The 11,263-nt window shown below is 46.1% G+C and overlaps 1 protein-coding gene across 5 annotated transcripts; it reads right to left on the bottom strand.

Moving 5' to 3' along the window:
* Window positions 1-780: 780 nt before the first annotated feature.
* LOC116377576 (AFG3-like protein 2) lies at window positions 781-9,514 on the bottom strand. Of its 5 annotated transcripts, none has more exons than XM_031839226.1 (10): window positions 9,265-9,514; window positions 6,589-6,688; window positions 3,528-3,596; window positions 3,200-3,363; window positions 2,975-3,127; window positions 2,479-2,553; window positions 1,995-2,119; window positions 1,643-1,916; window positions 1,345-1,482; window positions 781-1,179 (listed from the first exon to the last, which is right to left on the bottom strand). In XM_031839226.1, exons 1-10 carry the CDS (start codon window positions 9,346-9,348, stop codon window positions 1,144-1,146), a joined length of 1,218 nt encoding a protein of 405 aa, XP_031695086.1. In that variant the 5' UTR covers window positions 9,349-9,514; the 3' UTR covers window positions 781-1,143. The 5 variants fall into 5 exon arrangements, with proteins under 5 accessions (XP_031695086.1, XP_031695087.1, XP_031695084.1 ...); XM_031839227.1 differs by having other exon boundaries at window positions 781-1,084; XM_031839224.1 differs by having other exon boundaries at window positions 781-1,482.
* Between the last annotated feature and the right edge of the window lie 1,749 nt (window positions 9,515-11,263).

Raw genomic sequence — 11,263 nt, 5'->3', positions numbered from 1 at the left:
TTCATCACTATGATGCTGTAACTCAGAGGTGATGAAGGTGACCCAGCGATGTCCAGTAGTCTCCAGTGAGAGTAGCAGCTGCTGCACGTTGTAACGCCGTCGCTTTAGTCATCCTCTCCTTTAATACAACTCGTGTGTTCTTCTGGCGACGGTGCGTCTTGAGGCTCATACGTGACGTCATTCGTTGAGATCATAAAGGTACGTTCACACCAAACGCGACGTGAAGTCAGACCGACATCTTCCACAACACTAACCTGCAGTTTGTCTCCACTTCTCTGTAGCATCTGGTAGCTTGTCTTGCTTTAGTTTATCTAAACTTCTACCACACGCTGCATCAACGTAGTCTGAAGACTTCCTCCACCGCTGCCAGTGAGCAACGCACTTTCAAAATGAATAAATGCGTTAATGCGCTATAAAATAATTGTTGGCGTTAATTAATCGCGTTAACGCGATAACGCGTTAATTTGCCCAGCACTAATAATAAGCATCATTTAGTATCACTACTGAGAATTTAACAAACATAAAAACATGACGTAGATAGGTTTGCAGTTTTCAAGAAGTATATTTAAATATCATCTCTTACACACATGAAGATAAAGTTGTGAACACCGGCTGAATATCTATGATCAGAATCATTATAACTGTGTTATAACTGCTGCTGTGTAAAGGGAATACTGCTGCTAACAAGAACCTGATGTGTTTAAAGTGTTTAAACCAAATGTTATTGACCTTTTGTTCATATAGCAGCACTTTAAAATAAAAGTGCACAATACACTACTTTATAATTCATTATTGTACTTTGTGCATAACAATGAGATTAATCATGTTAATCGTTGCCCAGCACTAGTTATAATGTAATAGAGCTATTGTATCGTTTATGTTTTTGTGAATTTAAATATTTACTTATTTTCTTTTCCTTGTCAGTAAACTTCCAAACTGAACTCAATCAGGTGACATTTGTAAATGTTGACTCTGTAGTGAAGGTTTTTGCTTCATCACAATCTGTTACCATCTCCATCAACCAATCACTGGAGATCAACGAGTCCGCCTCAATCCAACGTCCTCTTCAGTCCACAGCCGACAGCTGACGTGTTTAAGAACAACAGAGCTGTATACGTCAGATTAATCTGTTGATCGTGGAGGTCAAAGCAGATCAAGAGTAATATTCCGTGTTGTTTCCTGTCGGACCAATCAGTGGAATCGATCTGCCATCAAGTTATTAATGATTGTATTCAAACCTGCTTTTGGCTCGTTAGAGACATTCTGTTGTGATTTCAGACACTTAAAATAATGATTAACAAAGACAATAGAGACAGTTAAACAGTGTGTGTGTGTGTTCCTCACCCTGGCGGGGCCAACGCCCACAAACATCTCCAGGAACTCAGATCCGTTGACGGTAATAAACGGTACATTGGCCTCACCGGCCGTTGCTTTGGCCAAAAGAGTCTTTCCTGTTCCTGGAGGACCCGTCAGGATGGCTCCCTACACACATGATAAATCATCATTAACTTCTGAACCATCTCCTCAGAGGTCCCGGTCCCACCTTTGAGGTCCTGGTCCCAGCCTCACCTTAGAGGTCCAAACCAGCCTCGTCCCAACCTGGTCCCAGCCCTCATCTTGGGGATCTAGACCCCGCCCTCACCTTGGGGATTTTGGCGCCCAGGTCCTCGTACTGTTTGGGGTTCTTCAGGAAGTTGACGAACTCCATGATCTCCAGCTTGGCCTCCTCGCAGCCCGCCACGTCTTTGAACTTCACATCGATCTCGTCCTTCAGTATCTTCGCTGTCGTCTCGCTGACGCTGAACAACCCGCCCATCCCCCGGCCGGGACGCCCCGCCCCCGCCGGGCCCCGCCGCAGCATGAACAGCAGGAAGCCAATGATGAGCACCGTGGGGAGCATGCTCAGTAGGAAGGTGCTGAGGAGGAAGGAAACAGAGTGGAAACCTCCAACTAGGTATAAACCAGTGCTGTGTGGTGAATCCAACGTTCCTCACCCATCACTCTCGGTGGAATAAACCACCGGCAGTCTGTTCTCTCCCTCGATGCCGAGCTCGTACTGAGCCGTCTCCAGATTCCTCTCAAACGTGTCCACACTGCCAATGTTGAACCACACATACTGCTGAAAGAGACAAAGACAGCCTGAGCCTCCTGCTTCCTGCTTCATTCAGCAGCCAGTAGATGATTGGTTGGTCAGTTGGTGCATCAAGCCCTCCGTCTTTGATCATCTTATGGAAACTGACTGCATCCTTGAACCTCTGATGGAAGGTACCGATACTTTAAACATGAGTCTACTTCTGACTTCTTGAATCTTGTTATTGTCCGGTGAGGCTGAACGGGCTCGGACGTTAACTTCATGAATGTGTTTGGATTCTGATCGTTTAATACGACTCTGACTGTCAAACCGCTACATAAGGAAATGAGCCTGAGAGTAAGTCAAATAAAGAGACATTCAAAATAATAAGTAAAGTATTAACTCACCCCGTCCACCGGAGTCTTCCCCGGAGCGAAGAACACTTTAACGTACCGCTTGTTGACCACCTCTAACCGGTCAACCTGGTGAACAAAACAAACACCTGCTTTTATATATATATATATATATATATATATATTATATGTAGAAGCACCGTTACACAAGAATGTAGTTTTTAAAAAGATCTGAGTTATGGTGTCAAATTTAACAAGGTCCTATAAACAAGTTCTAAAATGTGTTCACGCAGCAGAATAACTCGGATTAACAAAAATCAGCAGAACGTCAGGTTAAAAGAAAATAAATTAACTGAGATTAACCAAAATCAATTCAGATTCAGAGGTCTGTAAACAAACTGGTTTATAGATTACCAATATCAAGAAATCTAACAAAGTCATATTCCTTCTATCAGGTTAACAGACTCAAATGTAGGTGAGCAGGTCAGAGAGGGACAATAGAGTGACTTTAAAGAGATCAGATGATTAATGGTGATTAAAGTGTCCTCGCCACTGCTTTGGACAGGTAGTTGTTGACAAAGTCCTTCCATGTGACCTCTCGTCCTCCGTCCCTGAAGAAGAAAAAATAGGTGACGGTGGTCCAGAACGCTGCTCCGCTCAGGAAGTACATCCGAAACTCTTTATCATCCCAGGGAACATCCCCCTGAAACAGACAAAACCTGACATGAGCTTCACACATGCAGGTGAGCACAGGTGAAGCCAGAGTCACACTGACCTTCTGCAGACGGCTGTACCAGTGGGACTCCTCCTTACGGCCTCCTCGTTTTCCATCTCCTCCTCCTCCACCACCACCTCCAGCTCCTCCTCCTCCACCTCCACCACCACCACCACCACCACCACCTCCTGATGTCTTCCCAGAAGATCTCTGAGCATTGGCCTCTGAGAAAAGACAAAGAAACAAACAATAATCCGTGGGTAGAAGGGGGTAGTCGTGGGTAGTCGTGGGTAGTCGCGCATAGACGTTGGGTAGACGTGGGCAGACATGCGTAGTCGTGCGTAGACGTGGGTAGTCGTGCGTAGATGTAGATTTCAGTGGTTTCTACCTTTGGTTGCTGCTTCGGCTTCACTGTTTTTTGGAGTTTTCTGACTTCCTGGAAAATATTTCTCAAAACCTGAAAAAAAAATAAAAATAAACATCACTGTGCTGAAAACAAACAAGTTTGTACTTCTATACTTGTGAGGATCCTCAGGACCTCAACCATCACAACTAAATGTTTAACTCTGAACTTGAGTCTAACTCTAAAACCGGGGTACTTCTCAAGTCTCTTAATTGCATCCCCGTTTCCCTCACTTCGCGTCCTTTCCTTGCATCTTAGTCCCTCCCACCAGGGATGCATGGAGGAAACCATGCGAGGAGAGAGGAAACGAGGAAATATGTTTTAGGCAGTGGCGGGCCGTGCATTTTATACCGAGGCCTTCAATGTTGTCCTGCAGCTGAAATACCACCTTATAACCACATGATAGCGCCACAGATATTATCAGTTTCTAAGGCTGTAACTATGTACGTATTAAATGTACGTACCGTTCGATACGGGACTTGCAATACGTTTGAATAGTACTAGAGCATTTTGAAAATGCAGAAGCTTATATTCAGGAAAATATAATGTTTTCTGCACTCATGGAGGACAGTGGTTCTCAGCTGGTCTGGCCGTGGGACCCACCATCACTCCTTAATGACAAGTCACGGCCTAAAGAGATAGTCTTATGATTTTACTTTCACAACTTGAGCTTTGTACGTACTGCTCTGCAGTGTCTTTCCTCGTCTCAGCCCCGTGTCATGGTGCATCTCACTCAGTCAGAATGCCCATATTTGATTGGCTGAGCTGCATCACGTGATGTGATTCACTACCCCACATGCCTCTGCTGTTAAGCTTCGTTTCACGATAGTCACGTGCTCGCCCACTGACCAATCACAGCGCAGTCTGGACCTCGCGGCAGACACTGAGCTGCACCAACGCTGACGTCATTATAGGCCAGCGAGCAGGCTCCGATACGTCAAAGAATACGCCCAACATGTCAAACTAAAGATCTGATTGGTTGAACACTATGACGACCAACAATATCGTCCCCATTCAATTAAACTGCACATGGATGCACTTGTGAGTCTGCAGGCCTCGGGCCTCTGTTCTTACCTAGAGACACAGAGGTGAGATCTGATTGGATAAAAGCTCTACTTAAAACAAGCTGCACTGGAAGCAGAGCAACTGAGGAAGACAGTAGCTGTGCAATGAGAAAATAAGATAATGGGAACAATATGTTTATAAATTTAAGAAAAATGATTCAATTATAAAATAGATATAACTTTGTGATTCTGTTTAGACCATGGTTCTCTGCCGGAAACTGGTGGATTGCTCCCTCCAGGTGGGGACGGAGTGCCTACCTCAAGCAAAGGAGTTCAAGTATCTCGGGGTCTTGTTCACGAGTGAGATTAAGATGGAGCGGGAGATCGACAGGCGGATCGGTGCGGCTGCAGCAGTAAAGCAGGCGCTGCACCGGACCGTCTTGGTGAAGAGGGAGCTGAGCCGGAAGGCAAAGTTCTCAATTTACCACTCGGTCTACGTTCCTACCCTCACCTATGGTCACGAACTCTGGGTCGTGACCGAAAGGACAAGGTCGCGGCTACAAGCGGCCGAAATGAGCTTCCTCCATAGGGTGGCCGGGCTCAGCCTTAAAGATAGGGTAAGGAGCTCGGTCATCAGGAGGGAGCTTGGAGTAGAGCCGCTACTCCTTCGCGTCGAAAGGAGTCAGCTGAGGTGGTTCGGGCATCTAATTAGGATGCCTCCTGGACGCCTCCCACTGGAGGTTTTCCAGGCACGTCCAACTGGGAAGAGACCCCGGGGAAGACCCAGAACACGCTGGAGGGATTACATCTCCCAGCTGGCCTGGGAACACCTCGGGATCCCCCAGAATGAGCTGGAACATGTTGACGGTGAGAGGGAGGTCTGGGTCAGCCTGCTTGGCCTGCTGCCACCGCGACCCGACCCCGGATAAGCGGTGGAAAATGGATGGATGGATGGATACTGTTTAGGCCAGCAGAGAAGACCTTGCAGGCCCTGACTGCCCACCACTGGTTTTAGGAGACGTTCTTTCCTCAGTTGCGTCACGTGAAGCGACGTCTGTTACCGATGACGGTGCTGATGATCACAGCTGATCCAGCTGTCAGTCGGCTTTAACAGCTGGAGAGACTTTTGATAAGTTAGTGTCTGTTCACTTGACTGTACTTAATAACAGTAACTAATAATACCAATAAAGACACAGTAATCACCACTGTAGAGGTGTTTCTCTCTGTAGTCTGTTAACAAACTGTGTCCTGTGTTCTGTTTATAAGCACAGGATCCATTTCTACCGGCGGAATGCGATCGTCTTATTTATGAATTATTTGGGTCTGTACGTTTTGAAATTCAGATTATGACGTCATTATTAAATAACCCAGAATATGATTATTGTTAAACTTAAATGATAAAACTCATCAAACCCGACAATCAGGAATGAACAGCCTCACGTGACTGAATGAAATGAATATATATACAGTATATGTATATATAAAGGGTTTAGTTTCTCCAGCTCTCTCTGACTTTAATTGTTTCCATAATAAAAGTTATTGAGGGAAACATCAGATCATGAAAACACAAATCCTTCTAATAAATGCAGAAAGTTGTTTGTGGTCCTTTTGTTCTTCAGACTACAATGAACATTTATTTAAACCAGATGTTGAATCAGAAACCTTATCAAATATAAAGCTTGAGTTTATTCTGTGATCCGTCTTCACTCTGGTGTTAAACTCAGTCAGTCCGTCCGATCGGCTGCAGCCATTAAAACACTTCCTGGAAGTCTGTTCTCGTGCGTCCTCGCTCATGGCTCCTCAGAGACCCCTCCTCCCTCCTCGCTCCTCAGAGCAGAAATAAGAGCTTTGGGATGGCTGTCAATGTGGAGGAACAGAACAACTTCCGGTTCAAGCGAGGAGCGAGGAAATGACAAATAAGAGACTTGGGATGTACCCCGGCTCTGAAACTTCAAGCCAAAATGTCATCCCAAGATCTGAAATTCAACCTGGTCCTCACAATGATACAAAACACACACACACACACACACACACACACACACCTTTAGGTGGTCTGGAGCTCAGCCTCCTGTAAACCCCCAGCAGGTCACTCAGCAGGCTCCGCCCCCTCTCCACCTGTCCTGCAGCGGCCGAACACGTCACCTGACAAACAGGAAGTAGACGTCACACAAAACACAGAGTTTAAATAACCTGTGAGGAGACATCTTGATGTGACATCAGGTCTGAATCACAAACATTCCTCTAAATACACTGAATTGTTATTGAAGTACTGGATACGTTATCAGTCACTCCTTCTGTTTCCGGTGAGTGCGAGTGTGGAGGCGAGACGAGACGGTGGAAGTGTGAGTGGCGCTAGATTTGAATGGTTCCTGATCTTCGGGTCTTTCACTGTGTGTCTTCCTCTGTTGAGGTGGATGATCAGGTGAGTCTCTTGAACGGTTTTACTGCTTTGTGTGGTGAGTGATCGGGGCTCTGTCGAGGTGTTTTTGGGAGGAATGGCGTCCTCCGAGACGCCACCTAAGGCCGACTCAAACCCTGGAGGTGTCCTTCAGAGTGGAGCACGGTGACGGTTCCTACATGGTGTACGCCAGCTCCGGACAACCCAAGTTCTTCCAGTGTGGAGGTGTGGGACACAAACGGTTTGCCTGTCCGCACAGAAAGCAGGCCGGCTCTGCTGACACAGACACCGGAGCGCGAGCTACGCCCGTGGATGAAGAACCTGTGGGTGAACCGAAGGATGACGGACCGGTGGTCGAACCGACAGCGGACGGACCTGGGGCCGGGCCCGTGGGCCATGGCTGCGATGGTGGATTGCGGTACTGCAGGCGCGGCGGCTGGTGGTAAAGACAAAGATGAGAAGGAGCAGAGCCAAGCAGAGGAGCAACAGGCTGATGTTGCAGAGAACAGCAGCTCTCAGACTGGACAACCCCAGCCAGCAGAAAGCATGGCGGAAGCAGCCTCCGCCAGTGTGGAACCCAGTGTGTCTAACAGTCAGCTGTCAGGGGGAGAGGACATGGATTATGACTCTGAGTCAGACATGGAGTCTGTGAGTGGAACCCCTGGAACATATACAGATCTGTACTCACTGATAGAAATAAACACTTTTCTAGATCAAACATATAAAAAGAAATCTCTGAAAGTAAGCGAACACTTCAGTGACACCACTAAATTCATAAAATCAGTCAACATAGTTATGAAAGTGGTCGGTTTTAACGTTCTGGATGAGAAGAAGCGTTTCCCGCCTTAAAAATCAGGTGTTCTGTGTTCGGTTCCTCACAGCGTTTGTCTCTCTGGAGGCTCAGGTGTTCTGTGTTTGGTTCCTCACACCGTTTGTCTCTCTGGAGGCTCAGGTGTTCTGTGTTTGGTTCCTCACAGCGTTTGTCTCTCTGGAGGCTCTCCGAGTCTCATGTGTTCGGTGTTTGGTCCCTCACAGCGTTTGTCTCTCTGAGTCTCAGGTGTTCTGTGTTTGGTCCCTCACAGCGTTTGTCTCTCTGGAGGCTCAGGTGTTCTGTGTTTGGTTCCTCACAGCGTTTGTCTCTCTGGAGGCTCAGGTGTTCTGTGTTTGGTCCCTCACAGCGTTTGTCTCTCTGGAGTCTCAGGTGTTCTGTGTTTGGTCCCTCACAGCGTTTGTCTCTCTGTGGGCTCTCTGAGTCTCAGGTGTTCTGTGTTTGGTCCCTCACAGCGTTTGTCTCTCTGGAGGCTCTCTGAGTCTCATGTGTTCTATGTTTGGTCCCTCACAGCGTTTGTCTCTCTGGAGGCTCTCTGAGTCTCAGGTGTTCTGTGTTTGGTCCCTCACAGCGTTTGTCTCTCTGGAGGCTCAGGTGTTCTGTGTTTGGTTCCTCACAGCGTTTGTCTCTCTGGAGGCTCTCCGAGTCTCATGTGTTCTGTGTTTGGTCCCTCACAGCGTTTGTCTCTCTGGAGGCTCTCCGAGTCTCATGTGTTCTGTGTTTGGTCCCTCACAGCGTTTGTCTCTCTGGAGGCTCTCTGAGTCTCATGTGTTCTATGTTTGGTTCCTCACAGCGTTTGTCTCTCTGAGTCTCAGGTGTTCTGTGTTTGGTCCCTCACAGCATTTGTCTCTCTGGAGGCTCAGGTGTTCTGTGTTTGGTTCCTCACAGCGTTTGTCTCTTTGGAGGCTCCCTGAGTCTCAGGTGTTCTGTGTTTGGTTCCTCACAGCGTTTGTCTCTCTGGAGGTTCTCTGAGTCAGGTGTTCTGTGTTTGGTTCCTCACAGCGTTTGTCTCTCTGGAGGCTCCCTGAGTCTCAGGTGTTCTATGTTTGGTTCCTCACAGCTTTTGTCTCTCTGGAGGCTCTCTGAGTCTCAGGTGTTCTGGGTTCAGTTCGGGTTGAGGGTTCAGCTTTGGACTGATGACTGAAGTAAAGGCTGAGTGTTCATGTGTGAGATGTTGGTGTGTTTCTGTGGGTAGAGGAGTTGTTTTTATTTATTTATTCTGAATTGATGATGTGACCGTGATCTGTCCTGGATCAATAAAAGGAATTTAAAAATCAAAATCTCCTTCCTCTACTTCTTCCTCCTTCTTCGTCCACAAAGAGCAGATCAGAAGCATCACCTGTCTGTTTTTTATGAAGGTTACTGAACGTTACACGAGTCACTGACGTAAGACAGCTGACTCTTAACTGACGTCATTAAACACCTGTCCGGCTTGTTCGGCCCAATGTCCCCGTTAGCACAGTTAGCATGTTAGCACAGTTCGCCACCTACCTGTCGGACTGCAGCGCTGGACCCCAGCAGCAGCCGGAAGCTGCTCGTGCAGCCGGCGGACAGCCGCAGGTATCGGTGAGCCATCCTCACCGGAGAGACTGACAGACCTCTAGACACGAGTCAAGAGCAAAGTTTGTGTTCCGGAACCGCTGTGCTCCGCCATCTTTACTCTACACTGCTCCTCCTTCTCCTCCTTCTTCTTCTTCTCTTGGTTTAATGGCGGCTGACAAACAGCTTTCGGGTGTATTACCGCCACCTGGTGACGCAAAGTGAGGAGTAAAGATACAAAACAAAGAGAATACAATTATTAAACAGACCAGAGGAAACAAATACAAGAAAAGAGGAGAACAAATGTATATATCATATATATCCTATATATATCAATGATAGCCCTAACTATAAACCTGAACCAGCCCTAACTATAAACCTGAACCAGACCTAACTATAAACCTGAGCCAGACCTAACTATAAACCTGAGCCAGCCCTAACTATAAACCTGATCCAGCTTCAACTATAAACCTGAACCAGCCCTAACTATAAACCTGAACCAGCCCTAACTATAAACCTGAACCAGCCCTAACTATTTGTTAGAACTTTTGTTAGAACACGAGCTGCAGCATTCTGGATCAACTGTAGAGATTTAAGAGACTTATTAGAGCAGCCTGATAATAAAGAATCACAGTAATCTAGTCTAGAAGTAACAGATCAACTAATGTTTCTGCATCTCTTTGAGACAAGATGTGCCTGATTTTTTAAATCATGTTCCACACCAGATACATAATGTACAGTAATACACAAGCAATAACAATAGAAAACAACAATAATATCATAATTAAAATTAATTTACTGTGATATAATGAAATGTTCGTCCTGAGAGTAGCAGCCTGTATTAATATGTGATAATTTATATATAATAATAATAAATATATATATACAGTATATAAATCACACAATGGAGGTCTATGAATGAACTATGGAGGGCAGCAACACGCCGTTACTGCGTCTAGTCTGCCGCAGATTGAGCTCAACGAGAAGAAGAAGCAGAAGAAGAAGAAGCAGAAGCAGAAGAAGAAGTGTGGAGGAATGAAGCGGCTGACCGCTGACTGTTTCTCTCAGCGGCCTCAGATGTTTCAGCAGAGCGGAGCTGCCGGTGTGACTGAGCTATGAGGTAAACACGGGTAAACCGGGTTAACCCGGTTTATAACCGGAGTAGTTACCCGGTTAATAACCAGGTTATACGCCTCAGAGTAGGGCACTCTGATGCTAACAGGCTAATGCTAACGGATCAGCTGGTGGAGGATCGAAGCTGACAGCTAGTTAAGGTTAGCTCACAGTCAACTAGTTAAAGTTAGCTCACAGTTGGCTTGTTTTAGGTTGGCTTACAGTTAGCTAGTTAAGGTTAGCTCACAGTTAGCCTGTTAAGGTTAGCTCACAGTTAACTAGTTAAGGTTAGCTCACAATTAACTAGTTAAAGGTTAGCTCACAGTTAGCTAGTTAAGGTTAGCTCACAGTTAGCTCGTTTTAGGTTAGCCTGTAGCATCGGTTAGCTTGTTTTAGGGTACTTTAGGTTAGCTCACAGTTAGCTTGTTTTAGGTTAGTTAAGGTTAGCTCGCAGTTAGCTTGTTTTAGGTTAGCCTGTAGCAGTTAGTTAACGTTAGCTCACAGCTAGCTTGTTTTAGTTAAGGTTAGCTCACCGTTAGCTTATTTTAGGTTAGCCTGTAGCATCACTTAGCTTGTTTTAGGTTAGTTAAGGTTAGCTCACAGTTAGCTTGTTTTAGGTTAGCCTGTAGCATCGGTTAGCTTGTTTTAGGTTAGCCTGTAGCATCAGTTAGCTTGTTTTAGGTTAGTTTAGGTTAGCTCACATCTAGCTTGTTTTAGGTTAGTTAAGGTTAGCTCAGAGTTCGCTTGTTTTAACTTAGTTTATCCTGTAGCCTCAGTTAGCTTGTTTTAACTTAGTTTAGCCTGTAGCCTCGGTTAGCTTGCTTTAGGTTAGTTTAGC

Source organism: Anarrhichthys ocellatus, unplaced genomic scaffold (assembly GCF_004355925.1).
Source record: "Anarrhichthys ocellatus isolate YVR2014 unplaced genomic scaffold, GSC_Weel_1.0 scaffold1423, whole genome shotgun sequence".
Taxonomy (NCBI): Eukaryota; Metazoa; Chordata; class Actinopteri; order Perciformes; family Anarhichadidae; genus Anarrhichthys; species Anarrhichthys ocellatus.
Note: the sequence above shows the minus strand (reverse complement) of the source record. Positions and strands in the feature narration are given on the sequence as shown.

Coding starts and splice junctions, on each gene's coding strand:
- LOC116377576 (XM_031839224.1), bottom strand. CDS start 9,348: ATGGCTCACCGATACCTGCGGCTGTCCGCCGGCTGCACGAGCAGCTTC. Junction 2,120..2,478: donor GGAAGACTCCGGTGGACGGG/GTGAGTTAATAC, acceptor TGTCTCTTTCAG/CAGTATGTGTGGTTCAACAT. Junction 1,483..1,642: donor TGGGCGCCAAAATCCCCAAG/GTGAGGGCGGGG, acceptor TCATGTGTGTAG/GGAGCCATCCTGACGGGTCC.